General features: G+C 38.3%; 1 protein-coding gene across 4 annotated transcripts in view; it reads left to right on the plus strand.

Moving 5' to 3' along the window:
- KIAA1958 (KIAA1958 ortholog) overlaps positions 1-20,044 on the plus strand; it is an 89,824-nt gene that overhangs the window by 53,888 nt on the left and 15,892 nt on the right. For 2 of the 4 annotated variants that reach the window (XM_059657665.1, XM_059657666.1), the window contains exon 3: positions 9,264-10,839. The exons of 1 other annotated variant lie outside the window; for it this stretch is intronic. In XM_059657665.1, coding sequence (XP_059513648.1) covers positions 9,264-10,309 — 1,046 coding nt within the window. In that variant the 3' untranslated portion in view covers positions 10,310-10,839. Of the gene's footprint in view, positions 1-9,263; positions 10,840-20,044 lie in introns of those variants that run through there. One more of the 4 variants, XM_059657668.1, reaches the window with a different exon arrangement.

Raw genomic sequence — 20,044 nt, forward strand, 5'->3', positions numbered from 1 at the left:
TAACTGCCCTAAGCAGAAAAGCGAGAATTAAAAACCAAGTTTCTTTTTGGAAATTGTATGTGAGGTTTTTGTATATCAAAGTCTGATGGCAGCAGTTCTCTATGTATTTTATGTATTATATCAGCAGCAGATATTTCAGACATACTAGAAGGTACTTTTGATTCAGTGTCTCTGGCTGTATAATAAAGTGGGGGAGAAACCTCTCTACAGTCTCCAATAAGCAGTGTGTCAATGAGTACTGTCAGATTGTGTAGAAAATTCCACAGCATGATTTATTACATTAATTACAGTCATGTGGGTTTCATGCCGCTAAGCCTGAAAATGCAGCCACATCGAAAGTTGATTTAAAATACATTTTGGCCAAGATGAAAGTGCTTCTTATTGTGATTAATGGAGTACAATATTTACTCTCTTGTTCTATTCTTTTTGCCTTTGGAATGCTTAATTTCTTTTCTATGACTTGAAATTAAGTTTGAGATTTAAGGAGCTTCATCTAGCTTTTATTCACTCCTGTCATCTGGCCTCCTTTTTGCCTTTTTGTGTCTTTTTAGTTGTCACTGAATGAAGCATCTCCTTTATGTGTGAAGCCTGTTTGAATTCTTTCCTTTTCCAGTGGTTCTCAACCTTGGCTGCACATTAGAATCACCTGGGAATCTTTTTAAAATCCTGATTTCTGGGCCTCATCCTCCGGAAATTCTGTTTCTTTGTTATGGGGTGGGGCCACAACATTAATAACAAAGAAACGGAATTTCCGGAGAATGGGGCCCAGAAATCAGGATTTTAAAAAGATTCCCAGGTGATTCTAATGTGCAGCCAAGGTTGAGAACCACTGTGCAAATTGTGGGCTAGGCTACAGCTGTCCCTGGCTGGTAGAATTGACCACAAGGCTCATTAAGCCCCACCTGAGATGCTTCAGCTCTTTTTTGAGGAGAGGGTGCAATTGGGGAGAAACCCTCCTTTTCTTAACTTAATTTAAAAAACACAGCATTCTTAGAGGAGGGAATTGCATGATTTTACCCTTATTTAGTCCCGTACTGAATTCATATAGTCACATCATGTCTCTTCTTATAGTGACACAGTAAGCTTGTCCAATCACAGGATTCTAGGTCATGTGGAATGGAAGGTCTCCTGACAGTTGTTTTAGATACAGATATTAACTCCAGCTGTTTATATATGTCTGTGGCAGGATATGCCTAACATTGATGACTTCTATAGATTGGAAGACTTAGTATATATTTGCTACACATTAAAGCATCAATAGAGGAAGAACTCAGTTGAAGTGGAAAGACTTTGGTTTCCTGGGTTGAAACACATTTCTTTACATATATTTAAATTTATTTCAGAGAGAGAGAGAGAGAAACATCAATGATGAGAGAGAATCATTGATCGGCTGCCTCCTGCACGCCCTACACTGGAGATCAAACCCATATGCCCTGACTAGGAACTGAACCATGACCTCCTGGTTCATGGGCCATTGCTCAACCACTGAGCTACACTGGCCTAGCTGGAACATATTTCTAAGCAGTGGGATGTTTAAAGAGTTGAACTAGATGCTTTTTGTGCCCAATGCTGAGCTACGTGATTTGCTTTCCTTATGCCATCTTATGCCATACTCATACAATGCTTATGAGTACAATTATTACTTCATATACCCATTTTACAGTTGAAGAAACTGAGGCATAAGTTAAAAAACTCATACAGATTCACATAGCTGGCTAAGCAGCAGAGCTGGGATTTGAACTGCATTCTTCCTGGCAAAGCTAGAGCCATTAACCATTTGCTATACTACCTATGTCAAATACCCTGAAAGGGACCAAGTAAGATTAGATTTGAAAAACTGTTTTTGGCAATTAGGGAAACAGTGTTGAATTTAGTAATTTCAGAAAAGTTGCAAAAACAATTGTACGAATCCGGTGGGTCTCCGAGGGAAGTAATTGTTTAAGTCATTTGTTATTTTGTCAAATAATAATACCACTTAGTCCAGTATGATTTTTTTATAGTATTTGTCACTGAAGCAGAAATCACTTAAGCACTTATTATTTATTTATTTATGAAGCAACGGTCCTGCCAGGGGAAACATTTTTTTCAGATCAGAAAATCTGCTGTTCCCTCGGGATGGCAAGTGCTGTAACAGACGCTGGGGCTGAGGCTTATTTGAAGGAGTCGTTTTCCAGGCATTCTAGGGGGAGGGGGAGGTGCGACACTGTTGGACCACACCTACATTAGAATCCTCTGAGAACTTGTTAAAAATGCAAACTCCTGCCCTGGCAGGTGTGGTTCGGTTGGTAGGAGCATTGTTGTGTCCCATACACGAAAAAAGGTGGTGGGTTCGATTCCTTGTCAGGGCACATACCTAGGTTTCGGATTCTATCCCCCATCTGAGCATGTGCGGGAGGCAGCTGATGGATGTATCGGTCTGACTCTCTCCTCTCTGAAATCAGTTTTTTTCTTTTCTTTTTAATCCTCACCCAAGGATATTTTTCCATTGATTTTTAGAAAGAGGGAAAGACAGAGAGTAATATTGATGTGAGAGAGACACATTGATTGGTTGCCTCCTGCATGAGCCCAGACCAGGGCCCGGGCCAGAGAGGAGCCTGTAACCTAGGTATGTGCCCTTGACCGGAATCGAACCCGGAACCCTTTGGTCCTCAGGCCGACGCTATATCCACTGAGCCAAACCTGCTAGGGCAGCTAGGCTGAAATCAGTTGTGTGTTTTTTAAAATGCAGACTCTTCTCTCTCTGAAATCAACTAAAAAAAAAAAGCAGATTCCTTTCTGCACCCTGTAGGCCAGTGATGGCGAACCTTTTGAGCTCGGCGTGTCAGCATTTTGAAAAACCCTAATTTAACTCTGGTGCTGTGTCACATATAAACATTTTTTGATATTTGCAACCATAGTAAAACAAAGACTTATATTTTTGATATTTATTTTATATATTTAAATGCCATTTAACAAAGAAAAATCAACCAAAAAAATGAGTTTGCGTGTCATAGGTTCGCCATCACTGCCCTAGGCCATAAATTAATTCCTTGTGAGGATCTGCAAGGTCCAGTATCTAGTCTCCTTTACCCATGCAGTATCTTGCTCCACCTTCTAACACAGCTCCTTGACCTGATTCAGTGCTGGGGTCCAGCCCCAGCGGGTCCAGGGGTTCCCAAAGGTGTGGACGGAGTCGGCGAAGAAGGAATGACACGGAGACAGCGTTCAGTTGATCAGCAGCCTAGCCAGGATCTCTAGCCCGGGTCTCCAGAGAGGTTCTGCCTCGGATCTCCAAGTTCTGGTTAGGATCAGTCCAGGATCTTTTGCCATGTTCTCTTGCTAGGTTCTGTCTCTAGGTTCTGAGGCCAGTTTCTGTCCAGGATCTTTTGCCATGTTCTCTCCAGCAAAGTTCTTCTGTCTCTAGAGAACGTTCTGTGTAGGTTCTGTGTTCTGAATTCTGTCTGTTGTTGTCTTGTTGCATCTGTATTTATACCAGTTGATTCTAATCCTGTCAATTTCTATTACAAAGGTTAGGGCGTTTCTTATCTCCATTCCAGGGAGTAAAGATTATGTAGCTTAAGCATGATTGTTTGTAGTTAAATTGATTAATTACCCGCCTGGCACTTAGTTAAGAGGTTTTATTCCCTCCCTAACTTCAGGGGAAAATCCCTACCTGGGGATTCAACCTTTCTCGGAGAGGTGACCTTGGTTAAAACACACAGCGCTAAGGGGAGCAAACATATTAAGAACAGTATGCCATATATGCCAGGTCCCTTGAAACAGCAAGGATGGACCGGCTCCCGGCAATTCAGTTCATAAATAGAGGTAACTGAATATGCATGGGGAGTAGAAGGGTTTATTTTTAATTGATTTTTTTAAAAGAGAGCGAGCTTGGGAAACATTAATTGGCTGCCTCCTGCATGTCCCCTACACGGGGATTGAACCCACAATCCAGGCATGTGCCCTGACTAGGAATCCAACCGGCAACCTTTTGGTGCCTACGATGAAGCCCAACCAACTGAGCCACACCAGCCAGGGCAGAGAAGGGTGGTGGTGGTGGTTGTTCCCCTATTCTTTATTTGTTTAATATTATTGGTAATTTTTGTGCTGTATTTGATAGCTAAATTTCTATTAAGGAGAAAATTTTCCAGATGCTGTAGAGTCACATAACATACAACCAGGAGAAATGAGCAGATGACTAATGTTTGTTTAAGTGATTTCTGCTTCAGTGAAAAGCACTATCAAGAATCATACTGCACTAACTGGTACTATTGTTCTGCATTTTCATGCTCCTGAATGTTGATGTAGGAAATGTGTTTTATGCCCACTGTTGGAAAAGATTAATCGAGCATAAAAATAATTTGCTGGTCAGATAGCTATAATAGCATGCAAGTCTGGCTTCAATTAGCGACCTTAACAATCCTAGAAAGCTAGCCTGTGTTTTAAAGTTTAGGAGAAAACATAAGAATGTGCAAGGAGTTGTGTGTTTAAAGGAGAAAGAAGACACTGATTTTAAAATGTATTTTATGGTAGTTATAAGGTTTATATATAAATTCGTTTTTCACTTTTAAAGTAAATCTAGCTCATTATTTTTTTAATAAATTGTAGAGGTTAGGAACTATTGCTGTTCTAAAAAATGAAATAAGAATGTTGGCAAATACGATTCTTGTAACCCCAGACAAATAAAATTGAAGTTGGCCTATTTCCTGAGATGACCAACCAGGGTTGTTGTGTGTGTGTTTTTTAATACCAAGATTATTTTCTTTGAACCTAGAAAGAGTCATAAGAAAACATCTTTCAAATGAATATATGTATGGAAGAAGTTAAGTACCTAATAGGTGACACCATAATGTCAGTATAATCTGTTTTTATTTATTTATTGTTTGAATAGTTTAAAAAATATTTTCATTGATTTCAGAGAGAGGAAGGGAGAAGGATAGAGAGACACATCAATGCTGATGAGAATCATTGATCGGCTGCCTCCTGCAGGCCCCCCACTGAGGATGGAGCCCACTGTCCAGCATGTGCCCCGACCAAGAATCAAACCCTGACCTCCTTGTTCATGGGTCAGTGCTCAGCCACTGAGCCACACCAGCCAGGCAGTATAATCTCTTTTTAAAGTGGAGGTCAGGATTGAGGGGAGGGAGGTACACTTGATTTTATGGATATATTAATTCTAGTATGGACTTTTATTAAAGTATTATTATTTTTTTCCTCGTCCTAAGAGTGAGATAAAGATACTGTCTTGGAGCAATTTGTGCGATGGCTGATAAGTCTTTATTTGCTGGAGAATTAGCCCAGCGAAAAGCTTCCAGGGGCCTCATAAGCCATTCTGTACCGTTACTACAGATGTCCACATCACCTGCCCTGACCAAGGCAACTCTCTGAAGAGCCTTAACAAAGTGACTGAGCTCATGCTTGTGAGTCCCAAAGTTTAATTTTATGCCACTGATTGTTGTTTAATCCTTTCTAAATGGTCTAAAGTGAATTGTGTAATTACACACACAGAGTTATCCCAGTAACTTTCCTGTCAGCTTCTGTGTTAATTCAGTCGACACATTTTTAATGAATGCTACATTCTCGAGTGCTTTTCCAGACCTTGAATAAAGCTGTGTAGTCCTGGCTCCTACGGAGCTCACAGCCCACTCGGGAGAGACATATGCTAAGCAGGTTATCAAGTAAACATGTAAAGTATGTCATATGGCAGTAGGTATGTGGAAGAAAATAACAAAATAAGGGGAATAAAGAATGTCGAAGGTAGAAAATTGGGGTATTGATTTTTCTCTCCCCAAAATCAGCTTTTTCATGGCATTTAGAGGTTCTTTGCACTTAAAATATCCAGTCTCCTCTTTCTGGTGTTATATTTATAATGACTATGTACAACTCTCCGTGTGGTCATCCTACTGGTCTAGCTTTATTCCCCGCTCCAACCCTTCTCCCATCCCCAAACCAGGATAGAGGTTTTACAGTCCTCATAAGCATAAGCCAGATTCCTTCTCATCTCTTTCCCTTTGCTCATGCAGTTTCTTCCTGGAATGCCCTACCTTCCTATCCTAATTAGCCAAACGGTACCCATCCTTTAATACCTCGCTCAAGCTCTATTTGACTTCAATCTTTTTTCTTTCTGAATTCCTATATGATCTAGACTAGAGCCACAAACTCTATTCCTAATTATACAGCCATGTATGGTCTTTTTAAAATTAGTTTTATGTGTAATAGTCATCTCGTCTAGTTATGATGGAATCTTCAGAACCATCAGGGACTTACCTTTGACTACACCCCACTGGTCTTGAAATGCTAGGGGGCACCGTGGGTACCCACACATGTGGATTAAATATTCATTCCAGCTGCAGCTTCATAAATGTAAATCTACTCACCAGATTTCTTTTTACCTTTTCTTTTACTTTCCAAATTTAAAATATATTTTTATTTAGTAAGCTGATGGATTTATCATTTAGTGATTTATAAGGAGAATTTGAATATCATTTGTTTTCTCTAGCTAGTGAGAATACCAAATACTCTTAAATGAAAATAATAAATAAGTTAAACATCGAGAAATGTGTTTTATTGCTTCAGATGTATTACTTTCATAAAATCATAAAAGGAGTGTGATAGCTGAGTTTATTTTCTGTTGAGTGCTATAGCAATAGAAGCAAATGGATCTGAATTTAAATCTAACATAAATCAAAAAAAAATGTAACCTAAATCTCAAATTAAGTGAGAAGACAAGATACTGCTCTAATTATGTTTTCCCATCCCATCTCCTAACAAGGGAGATAATAATTAGATTAATGGGCCATGAAGACTATGTAAATAAGTACAGGAAGTTGGTCTGTAAAAACCTTACCCAGGGTCTCCATAAGAGTTCCTGAGCCAGTGCTGGGGCTCCTCCTGCGGCCCCCCTTCAAGTCACAGACCCTTGGGTTTTTTCAGACCCATTTCACTGTGCATATTTCTCCCATAGAGCATTCCAATAAAAATTGTCTTAAACCAAAATGGCGTAGAGTGAATAAACACTTACCATTGACTTATATGTCCTTATTTCATTCACCATGATTGAAGATCTTAACTTGTGCCCAGTTTCATGCTCATCATTTCAACCCGACAAGCTCTCTTGGCCTTTCTTATACCTTAGGACACATCTTGCTAAAGGATGCACAAAATCAATCGAGAAACATAGCGCAGATGCTCAGACACAGTTCAGTGCTGTGGCAGCTGGATGCTGAGATGCTGAGTATAGTTCCCAGGGAAGAAGCTTGGTGGGATTACGCTAGCTGTTCAGAGTTTGTGCTGCTTCTGTAACAGCTCATTGCAAAACCAACACTGAATGCTACTTTTGCAACAGTGAAAATCCTCTTCAGATTTCATTAGCAAAAAACAGGTGCTAGGTCTTCCGCAGAAGTGAAGTGGCATCATGCAGACTTTCAAAAAGGGGGGATACCTATACTAGATTTTATGGATGGCTTCTCCTTTTGAAAAGCCTAGAGTAAGATTTAATAAATATTAAGGTTCTTGTGTATGGTACAGCAAGAAATAAGTGATCACTCATTCAAAGAACCAAGGTCACTCATCCCTTCTACTTAGAGGATACCAACTAATGATGCTTAAGTTCAACAGACTTAAATTCTTTTATTCGGCCCTAACCGGTTTGGCTCAGTGGATAGAGCATTGGCCTACGGACGGAAGGGTCCCAGGTTCGATTTCAGTCAAGGGCATGTACCGTGGTTGCGGGCATATCCCCAGTAGTGGGTGTGCAGGAGGCAGCTGATCGATGTTTCTCTCTCATCAATGTTTCTAACTCTCTATCCCTCTCCCTTCCTCTCTAAGAAATCAATAAAATATATTTTTAAAAAATTATTTTATTTTATTCGCATACCCTTGAAAAGAACTTTGAGAAACTGAATACCACCCACTCATTCTTAAATGGACACCCTAAGGTTTTCAATGTTAGTTTTAATTCGAGTATTTTTGTAAAAAGGAGGTAGAAAATATTGAATATTATATAAAATGAAGATGAGATTGACCGCAAATAGGATCAGTATCTCATAGGATTAAAAGAATCAACCTCACTGGCCTATAAATAGCCCCTTTCAAAAGTCCTGAATTCAGAACACAATTTAGGCCCAATCACCCTGTTTCTCGTGGTATATTTCACCTATTTAGGATATGGATAAGACAGAGGACAAGAAACATTACGAACTTAATCACCAATTTATAAATTGTGTTTGGCCTCGCAAAGTCTTTTACGCCCCAGTGTATGTACCATGGTAGATTTGAGATAGCAACATGTGCAAACTCAGCCTTCATTTCAGACACATACGTTTTAGAAAAGATTCCATGGGAAAGTTGAGGAGCTGGATCTTTTATTCCCCAAAGTTTTCTGTGAATGTTTATTTCTTAGAAAGCCTTTATTTGAAGTTTGAAGACCGCTGTGATCGATATTTGAACAAGGCGGCCAAAATAAACAGATGTGCTGGCCTCTTTGGCTTTACATGTAAACAGTAAAGGAAGCCAGCGTGATAAAGGTTCCATGTAGCCTGTGGCTTCCATCTTTTTGATGGAAAGAGACACGTTTTTATACACATCTTTACTGTTGATATAGAAACAATTTCAAATGGAATTAGCATAACTGAAAGTTTAGTCCAATGAAGCATAAAATATACTTTGTATATTTGAATTTTGGAAATGTGATCTCAAAAATGTGCCTATAAAATAAAGTCTAATTTGCTAGTTTAGTGAATTTTAATTCATTTTATAAAGTTATGAGGATTTTGGCAATTATACCTTAGGACTGTCATTTTAAAATAACATGATCGTTTATAAATGTGTACAGTAACACAAAAAGGAGTGTGTTTTATGAATAAAATTTTATTTATTAGAAAATTTATTTTTACTGTTGTATGTGGTGATTACAAAGATTTCCTTTCGCTGAGCAACCTTACCAATTCAAGTTCTCCTAAATGTCTCACATGTTTCCTAAAACAAAGGCAGCCTCTGATCTCACTCTTTCCACAAACCTTCACGCACTAAACTATGTGCTAATGATACAAGATGCTCATTTTGATTGCAAAGGGCCATACTTTTGTCTGGTACATCACTTGTGAATATAACACTTGGCTATTACAATGCAACAGGTATATAAGTCACATTTATCAGTGACCTCTGTAAAATTGATCCCTTCTTTCCCTTTTCATTATAAAAGGAAACTTTATTTCAGAGTAGAAAGTGCATTGTCTGAACTCATCAACACCCTCTCTATCCCTCCCCTCCCCAATTTGTTGCAGACCAGGATGAAAGAGCAGCTGAGCTCAGCAGAGAGCAGAATGAGAAAACCATCCGGAGCACGCAGACTGCGCTCCGCAATTTCCGCGAGTTCCTCATCTCCAAGTACCCTTCGGAAACAAGAGAGATCTATGTCATCCCTTGCAAGGAGCTGGATGCCTACCTTGCCTCTTTCTTTGTAGATGCCAGGCAGAAGGATGGGTCCGAATACGAACCCAACAGCTTGGCCAATTACCAGTGTGGACTCGAACGGTACCTAAAAGAGCACAGGTATGGCTACAGTATCACCAGGGATAAGGAATTCAAGCGTTCCCAGGAGGCCCTGAAGCAGAAGCAGATTGAACTCCGCTGCAAAGGAAAGGGAAATAAGCCACACAAGTCCATGAAGCTCACCTTTGCCGATGAGCTCATCCTGCGGAAAAGGGGACTGCTAAGCCGCTACAACCCCGAGGGCCTGCTCAACCTCGTCTGGCTCAACAACACAAAGGCTTTTGGGCATTGCACAGGCTTCCATGGATCTACCTTGAAGTGGGGTGATATCCGGCTCCGGGTCACAGAAACGGGGCTGGAATACTTAGAGTGGATGGGTCAAGACACCGGCGACCTGAATGCCAAAACCAAGAGAGGGGGGACGGACTCCCGTGTGTATGCCACCCAGCACGCCCCGCAGACGTGCCCCATCCAGGACTACAAGGAGTATGCCCAGCGGCGGCCGCCAGCCATGCGCTACGAGGATGCCCCTTTCTACTTGTCCATCAAGCCGGTCGTGAACTTGGCGGCTCTGCATTGGTACAACTGCCAGGCGCTCGGCAAGAACAAGCTGGCCAAGATGGTGAAGACCATGTGCGAGAAGGGCAACATCCCCGGTAGGAAAACCAACTTCAGTGTGTATCAGAGCTGCAGCACCTTGTCCGAGGCCCAGAGCAACCAGCTGGTGCTGATCTGTAACAGTCTGAGCCAGCAGGCCGCCCAGTCGGTGGCCGGGCACCCCAACAGCAGCAACTTCATCGTCTCTGCCTCCTATGACTCTTCCTCAGACACTGCTTGACCAGGCGGCCTGAGCCAGACCCCGGTGTGGTTACTGTGTTCGGAGAAACTGTGACTCTACACTGCTTCTCGTTCCTTTTCCTCTGCCCTCAGTGTTAACTTTATAAGAATATATAATATATTTTTCTTTTTACAAATAAGCAAGGGAGATAGTTTAGTATTACGAACATAGTATTTATAGGCTTCAAACAAATGTCCCTGTGGGTGATTACATGTAATTACTGTTACAGAATTTTATAAAACCATAGTGGCTCTCAGGCAACACAAAGTAGAGAAGGGATTACGTTTTTCAAAAAAACTGTCAAAAAGGAAACAGAGTCATCCTTAGACGCTTGTGTCCTCAACTCCTGCTTTTCCTCCTCACCTCACGGCTCATTGTTAGTCTCCTTAATAAATGACTTTATTTATTTAATTTTTAATATTCTCTATTAATCAGGAGGAGATAACACTAACTTTACTGCTTACACAAAATTGCATTCAGTCAGATCCAGAATATGAAAGTGTTGATAATAAACTCAACATTAAATTATATATATACTAGGGGCCCGGTGCACGAAATTCGTGCACTGGGTGTGTGTGGGGGGGAGTATCCCTCAGCCCAGCCTGCCCCCTCTCACATACTGGGAGCCCTCAGGCATTGACCCCCATCACCCTCCAATCACAGGATCGGCCCCTTGCCCAGGCCTGACGCCTCTGGCCTAGGCGTCCGGCCCGGGCAGCGGGGACCCACAGCTGCAGCGGCCTCACGATCGTGGGCTTCGCTTTAGGCCCAGGCAAGGGACCCCTAGCTCCCGGGACTGCCAGCTTCGACCGTGCCCAGCTCCCATCGCTGGCTCCACCCCTACTTCCTGCTATCACTGACCAGGGTGGCAAAGGCACCTGATTCTCCGATCATGGGGCCGCCTTTGCCCTGCCCCCCAGCTCTTAGCTCCCCCCTGGGTTTCCGATCACTGTCAGTGGCAGGGGGCTTCTTCCTGCTTTCCCTTTTGCCTCCCTGCATTGTGCCTACATATGCAAATTAACCGCCATCTTGTTGGCAGTTAACTGCCAATCTTAGTTGGTAGTTAATTTGCATATAGCCCTGATTAGCCAATGAAAAGGGTATCGTCGTACGCCAATTACCATTTTTCTCTTTTATTAGTGTAGATATATATATATATATTTTTTGCTTAATTAGAATTTTAGTTTCTGTGCCTCGTTTTTTTTGCAATGTATGAAAACTTAGAAGCTTAGCTAACAGTTCTTTCCTTTGGGGGGCAAGGGAAGTAGAAGGAGAGAATAAAGGTGCCATTCTTTTTGGAACATATATAACTTTAAAATAATATGCAAAGTCCCATATTGCAGCAAAATAGACTGTTACATGGCTCATTTTTACTATTATGCTTAAACCTGGATGGAATTCTTTTGTTCCCTAGGAAATTACTGTAAATGAAATTTGATGATCAGATTTATAAGCAATTTAAAACTACCGAAGCTTTGAAAATGTTCCCAAGCATTATATTTTATATCAAGCATAAAGAGAAGGTAGAGAGTAGGAAAGTCTTACTGAAGATCTAGAAGCACTAGTTAAGACAACAAAAAAAAACCTCATTCTCTTCAAAGCTCAAATCCCTCTTGAATTATTTATTTATAAGCATTAACTTCACTATCTTTTCCCTAGGGGATTATTGGACTCTGTAGCTGAGATCAAAGGAATATCGACACTCGTTTTAGGTAGCAGATTTAGCGGAATTCAAAGCATTCTTGAAAATGTGCAAAATTTCTTCTACAGTAGATACAAATGTATTTATCTGCAGTATCCTGCAATTATAATAATAATAATTTTGGTTAAACAGCTCTTTGTGGTAGTTTTTCCAAGATCTTTATTTTCAAGTCTTGAAGCCTATGGTGAATAATTAGTTTAGGTACTTCAAAAATAAAATCCATTCAGACAATAAAGTTGAACTAGGTTTCTATCCTATATAATTAATAACAAAAAAAATGCAAATCTTAATTGCTTTGTTGGATCTGGGAATGTTTGTTCTTTGAGGCAACCTCCTAAATTCAGTTAGCTGGGAAGATAGCTGGTATTTTATGCATTAATTTATTATATGACCAGGACAAATTTTGTTTTGATTTGCTTTGCTGAGCTTTCCCATTGCTGGGCAGCTCTTTCCAGCACTAAGTCACAAGCACATAAAGATCCATCCATTCCTCTAATCTGTGACCTTTCCATGGACTCAGGAGTGGGAAGTCTGTCATGGACTTTGTGTGGCAGAAATCAACTTCTTTTCCTCCGTAGAGAGGCATCCAAAAACAAGAAGGAAGGGCAGATGATACCTTGCTTTATTTTTTGTATTAATAATGCTGATAGGCACCGATTTTAATCCAATATGTGTGCCAGCACTGTGCTGAGTGACTTGTGTGCATCAGTTACACAAGAAATAGTTACTCATTGTATGAAAGTTAGGAAATACAGATATGCATTTTATATATATCTGTATGTCTGCTAGCCAGAAATAATCACTGTTAACATTTTTGGTAAATATTTCCTCAGACCTTTCAACATATACGTATTTATTTGTATGTTTATTATCTTAATCCTTGCAACAACTTTGAAAGGTAGGTGAGTTAGCTTCATTTTATGTTACGATCAAGTCAAATCAGTTAGATTATAGCTAAGGAAATGGTACTGTCTGTCATCTGACGCCAGAGTTTTTCTATTTACCTTTCTTAGTTCCAACTCATAGTTTCCAGTGATTTGAGTCAGATGTGGGGACAGTGTCTTCCCAGCCTCCAAGGGTGCTGAATTACCCTTCCCGGTGGCATGCTCCGTCCCCTAGTCCCTCCTCTTCTGTTCATTTTGAACCGTGGGTCTCTTTCTCCCAGTTCCCTTTACAAAAACAGTTAATTTATAACTGGTCCACACATACAACAGGACAGCCTACTGTAAAATAGCTTTTTAAAAAATATGGATATTTTTACATAGGGTGCTTCTCATATTTAAGGAAATGCTTTCTGTAAAGAACAGTTAAAATGTGATTGCACATCTTATTTTTGCATTGACATATTTTTAAAAAAATTCTTGATCTGTTTTAGACAGCAAAGTAAGTTTGTCATGAGAAGAAGGGGTGGTCAGTATGCACTGAGAAAACAGAACTAGGAAATTTCAGATTTCTGTTTGTGTTGATTGAGGTATTAATATTAAAACCTTTCTCCTGTTTAATCCTATTGTGTTTGCATTTAGAACACAGTTAAATGGAGAATGTCAGTTTGTTTTTTTAAATTTATTTTTGCTTTGATAACTGAAACCAAATAGGAATATTGTGGCAGATTTAGAAGACTGTTTTCAGAAGAACGGCTTAGTAGACATAGAGCCGAATTAGTATCTTGGTTATAGGGCTGGTCTGAATACGAGTCATAAATCCACATCATAATCTGAGTTAAATTGTGAAAAATTATCTGCAACTACCTCTACATTTTATGCTTTCGTATAAATAATACTGAGGACATAACACTGCCAGGTGCCGTTTTTATTGTTACTGTTACTTAAAAAAAAAAAATTATATCCATACTGTGACATTTCAGCCAAAATCATTTATGTGCTTTAGCAAAAGTGCAACTGTCCGGCAGGTATTCACTACAATAGAGCATGCTGCCTTTGCAGGTGATCCCATGGTTCATATAAAAACACTAAAACTTTGTTTGTAACGTATACATTTTAAGGTCAGTGTAATGTCATGTAAGAAATTTTCTAGTCCTCCTCACGTGATTCTAACAAATATGCCAAGCCCACCTGTCAGTTTGGATGACATAGCTGCCTAATTCAATTTTCTATATTCATGTGAGTGACGGGCTATTAAAAACAATAGATGGTAGCAGTTTTGTTGTTTTTTTAAATTATAAATCTCAGCGAGGGAGGGACATTGATTTGAGAAAGAAACATTGATCTGTCCCCTTCTGTACATGCCCCGATAGGGGATTGAACCTGCAACCTGGGTATGTTCCCCCACCGGGAATCGAACCCAAGACCTTCTGATGCACAGGATGGTGCTCCAACCAACTGAGCCACATCGGTCAGGGCTGTAGCAATTTTTTTAGAAGCCATAACATTTGAAGACGTTAACAGTATTCAGGATGTTTATCCAACAGAGCTTATCCTTAAGATTCTTGGTTAGTATGGCTGGTCTGAATGTGATTCATAAATACACTTCAGCTATTTAAACTATTTGTTATATTGTTTTTTTCCAATTTAAACTTTCCCTATGTTAATTCACCTTTCCCTATGTTAAATCACTTCCTGATCTACAAAGGAATAATATGCAAAATTTCTAGCATAGATTGGTTCTCTGGTGTTTCAGTTAGATCATGGTTAGCATTAACTTGTCTGCGTCCTGAAGCTGAGATTTCAAATGCCATTAAATCAGATGACCTCACTGAGATGAAAATTTACAGTCCTATCAACAAAAATTTGAGCACCTAATATCTAGACACAGAGGTACGAAGATGTATAAGTAGTCCCTGCTCTCAAAGAATTCATAAAAGATACTGTAATAAAAGTGTCATTTCATTTTTGAGAGCCAACAAAAATTTAAAAATACAAACTCTATGCCAGTACTGTTTTGCATAGCTTCCCAAACTTTGTACTCATGTTATTTAGCCATTGAATATGTTGATTTGCTATAAAAGACATAATGTTGCTTTGAGTATTTTTTGGAGAATCTTCCATAGAGCCTGTTTTAAAATCAATAAGAAGGCCAAGCCGTTTACATAGGTGCACACATGTATAGGGAAGTATTGTAGATTGTTGTCAATGACTACCATTGATTAAGTTCTTAAAATGTAAGTTGGTCCGCTTAATTTTCACAATGGTCCTGTGAGGCTAGGTATCATGCCTCCGAATGAGGAAATGAGAGAAGTCAAGCTGTTTGCCCATGTTACAGTGAATACTTAAGACCATCAGGATCTGAAACAAAATCCTTTTCTGCTGTAGCTGCTTCTTCGCACAGTGATTTGCTGTGCTTCTGTAGACCCTCTGAAGCGATAAATTATACATGAAGTTTCTGTATGATAAGGCCATCAATATTCACTCAACTCCGAATGGTTGAGGACAGTGCCATCACGTGGCATGTGTGTAGCACATGGCTTAGGCCCCATCGCTGGAGTTTGTGTGAGGTTGGACATTCAACAGAGTTTGTTTGCCCTGGCCATAAGTAGAGAGCAAAAATTGGTGCCACTCTCTATAGAACACTTAACTTTGTCATGGAGATGGGTGTGTACGTGCACAAGTAACTGCATCTTTAAAAGTGACTATTTGTTTTTTTTCTCAAATAAACCAGAAACCCAACTTCAAGAGAGTTCCTTATAATTCAGACGAGGAGTGGGGAGGTTCTAGACATAAAGAGCACCTCTCTTAAGCCCAAAAGTGATATTGCCATCCTCAAGATATTGAACATTGGTTGCCAGTCTGCCAGGGAGTTTGGTCTCGCCTATAAATTTGGTGACAGAAAATTAAAAATACTCAGTAAAATGTTTTGTTTTTCTTATTTTTTGTTTTTTAATCAATCACGATTGTTTATAAAACAAAGCTTTGGGGGGGGGGGGGAAATACTATCTTGTTTCTCAGAATTAGAGATTGTGAAACCATTCATATTTTTTTCTAGGTTGACTATCTCCACAGTTTAATATACTAGAGACAATATATATTAATTGATTTTAAACAGTCTTTTCTAGTTTGACTATCTCTACAGTTTAATATATTAGAGACAATATATGTTAATTGATTTTAATCAGCCTTTTTCTGACTGGTTTTCTTTATTTTTCTAGCCAAAATAAAAGCTATACTACTTATCATCTATAAATAAAAACTCCCTATCATGTAATAAAGGAAATAATTTTCCAGGCCTAGGGGAGATATCATGGGGAGTGCATGATAATTTATTGCAGTAAAATATTTTTAAAGTGTTCAATCATGAAAAATAATTGTTATGAATGCTAAAGAATTAACCAGTTCTTAATTATTTTAATGCATTTTTAAATATGCAAGACATCTCTGTGCACATTCACCATATGGTGTGATACAGACAGTTACTATTTGGAAACACCACTTGCAGGGACATCCTCAGTTGTGTGTTTTTTCTTAATTCATGGTATTCAAACATTGCTTCTCCCCACTGGGATCTGACTGAGAGGATACGGATGTGTAGCTTCTGTAAAGTGATGAAACTTAGTATGATTTTAAGAGATCCTTGCCATAGAATATAACTGGGATGAAGAAATACACTGCTCATGTCATCCTGTCGGTGTATTTCTAACAATATAAAAACAGAAAAGGGGATGATATTGGTCAACTGCCAGCAACTCTGATTTCACTTTTCTAAACAGAGAAAAGAAAGATAATAAAAATGTCTTATGGTCCATCCTACTTGTAAATTGACCAATTGGGTCTGCCAAAGCTGAGGAAAAGACCTGATTATTTTTTAAAAGGTTGCATTTTAATACATGTAAATTGAGTTTTTATGTAAACCATGACCTAGTTGAATTACACTCAAGAGTATTGATTAGTCAGAGTAGTACGTTGATCAGAAAATTAATTAGGCCAGAGTATTAGAAACATCTAAATTAATCCAGTCCTCTTCTTTTACAGAAGAAGGAGACAGCCCTAGAGCCGTTAGCAGAATGCCAGGTGCACACACCTGGTTAGAATCAGAGCCACAACTGGAACCCAAGGGAACCCAAGCATCCTGACTTCCAGTTCATAAATAGAGTTTAGGGAAGAAAAACAACCCTACATTTTCGCTGAGTTAAGAAAGGACATCCTTGTTTTCAAAACTACAAATTTATATTAGAAGTACCTTCAAACTGCCAGTTTTCAAATAGGCTTTTTTTTTTTTTTTGCATGTGTATTTTTGCTTTTCGTTGTGTAGTATTATATCTTGATTTTAGCCACTTCTTTTGAAATTTGATGGGATAATCTCTAAATGTAATCACTTGCCTTGGTATTTTTAACGAACATCTCTTAGCCTACCCCATTTATAATTAGCTTTCATTTATGGAGGGGAAACATGATAATTTAGTAACAAGACTTCTATAATGATTATAATCTATAACAATTATAAACTAAAAAGTAACTTTTTTAAAAACTTGGTATTCATTTGAATATCCAACTATATAGCATCGATATTACTGATTTGGAAGGCAGTCTGCTATATCCTTTTTTAGTCTATGAAAAGTTTAAAAAATCATCTTGAAAGTTTGGGACATATCTTCAATCAAAATGATCAAATTTCTATCAACATAATTAGAATGTTTCTAATCAACATAATTAGAATTTATTTAGAGGTAGGAAGAGGGGGAATGGGAATTGTGAAAGAAACTTTACAGCAGGAAGATGTAGAAAATACAAAGTATTTGTAAATTCTCATATTAACCTGCTTACTCTTCAAAAAGGAAATTCAAGCATAAATTAAAAAAAACATTTTACAAATTTTTATTTTACTAATATTTACTAAATCATAGTTGTAGAAAAAAGATGAAATTTTGGGATGTTAAAAAGTACAATGAAATTTTTGTCTTTTGAATGCAATGTTGAATTTTGCTAGAGTTCTAATGTTCTTTGTATTACACTGGAATTAGCATTTTTTACCATTATACATTCATTTCAAAGAGCTCTGAAAATGTTTGGCATAATTTATTTATTTGTGGTTAGTAGAATTAAGAAGACATCAGCAATATAGAATCTGAACAGTAATTGTGCATACTGTATTTAAATGATTTTTATGCCTGTTTACTTTCTATAATTCTTATATTTTATAAATCAAATACCTTAGTATACTTCCACTAGGATTAATTTATAATGATTATTTATACTGGATGAAGTAGTAGGTAGGTCCATTTTAGTATTAATCCACTCAGAGTAACTTTATCAAACTGAACTTTTATAACTATAATCCATTATATTACAACTTTTTTAAATAGCGTTTATAACAAAATAATTTTTGTTTTATAAAATATTTGTTACAAAAAAAATCTTGCCAAAAAACAGTTACAATTTCTATGCATTGTGTAATATTCAGTGCCGTCTTTGTTGAGATTTTGCATGTTGTAGTAGGGTGCTCTTTCACATGTGTGTTTGTGGTGTTTATGTGGAATTGTTAACCATTGCTGCTATCACTTATTGTAGTTAATCTGAAAAACTGTGCTAACAGGCTGTGCCAGTCGACATTGTGTGTGTGACTTGTGAAAGTACGTACTTAACTGTTTAATATTTTGAGCCAGCACTTAGTGGCCTCTACAGAAGGATATATTGTAGTTGTCAAGTGGGGCCAACTTCAGAATGTTTTGTGTGTGTAATTCCAGGTCAGCTTTTCTTCCACAGTGTTCCCGACTCTTTGAAAGGGAAATGTTTGCAAAAAGAGAAAGCGAGAATTCTCAACTTTTTCAGTACTCCCCCACCCCCAACTTAAATCTTTTCTTTTTCTTTCTGATACTTGAGTCCCTTACAGAGAAATCCAGCAGATTGACAGTATTCTATTGACAATCATTAGGATGACAGTTTCTCTTGATCTGGATTTTTTTGGTTGAACAATGTAATAACTGAGGACTCTAAGGTGTATACATTATTTTTGTTGGGTATCATAGCTTATTGTTTGAATTGCATTTAAGGAGAATATTTGTTTTTCAATTTTATTTGTGAGTGACCATGGAAACATCAGAGTTCCCAAATATTAACTTTTATAATCAGCATTTGCATGGACCTTTTGACATAATTGTTGCCTCACATTCGTGCCCACTTGTCGTTGGTTGGTTCCTAATAGTTCCATTTTCTATCAGCAATTCCATAAAAACTGACAGTAAAAAGGAAAATACTGCAAATGGTTTATTTCTACTATACTACTTATTGAAAGTCAAGGAAATATCATTGTACTTCTTCATACATTTATACTCTTAAAATGGAAGGGAAACTGTCGTAAAATGTTAGTAAGGAAAGAAGGCTAGTTCCTTAAGACCCTTCTCACACCAGCTTGCCAAAATTCCTGTCAGTGCAGCGTGTCATTATGTCTGCTCAATGGCTTATTACAAGATTCCTTTACTAAAGGGGTAATCCCCTGAACTGTACAGAGGCTTTCTGTATGATTGTCAGATACTTGGTGACAGCCAATGCTGTATTTGGAAACATTGCCGCTGAAATTGCTGATTTAAATTCTGAGAATTTAACAACGAATTATTTGCTTAAAGGAAAAGAAAGGTAGATTTTAATAGTGAGCCTTTTCTCCAGAATATGCTTTAAACATTTGCCCTTCAAGGGAGGTAGTAAAAGCAATAAAAGGAAATTCAATCCTGCATATTCTAAATTCTAGATTCGGCCCTAAAGAAGTTCCTTGATTTCTGCATTGGGGATTTTCAGGCAAGACCTTTGTTCTTAGATTTCCTTTTATATTTTGGACACCAAAGATTATGGCATGATATATCCTGACGATTAAGGGTAGATAGCAGTGGGCACATTTATTTGAATCCTGCTCTTGGATTTATTTACCCCCTTTGGGTCTTCTGTACATTTTGTATGTCTGTCCTGAGGCCCTTATGCCTAGGGCAAATTTTAAATCAAATAATACATACATATTTATTAAGTTTCTAATGTATGGGGCTATGTTTCCACATGATTAAACTTTTTTTACTGCTAACGTTGGACATAGATTTGCCCCATGGTGAGCAATATCTTGTCCCTCTTTCATTTATCATCTGAAAATGTAACTCT

This window comes from Myotis daubentonii, chromosome 11, assembly GCF_963259705.1.
Source record: "Myotis daubentonii chromosome 11, mMyoDau2.1, whole genome shotgun sequence".
In the NCBI taxonomy this organism is placed as follows: domain Eukaryota; kingdom Metazoa; phylum Chordata; class Mammalia; order Chiroptera; family Vespertilionidae; genus Myotis; species Myotis daubentonii.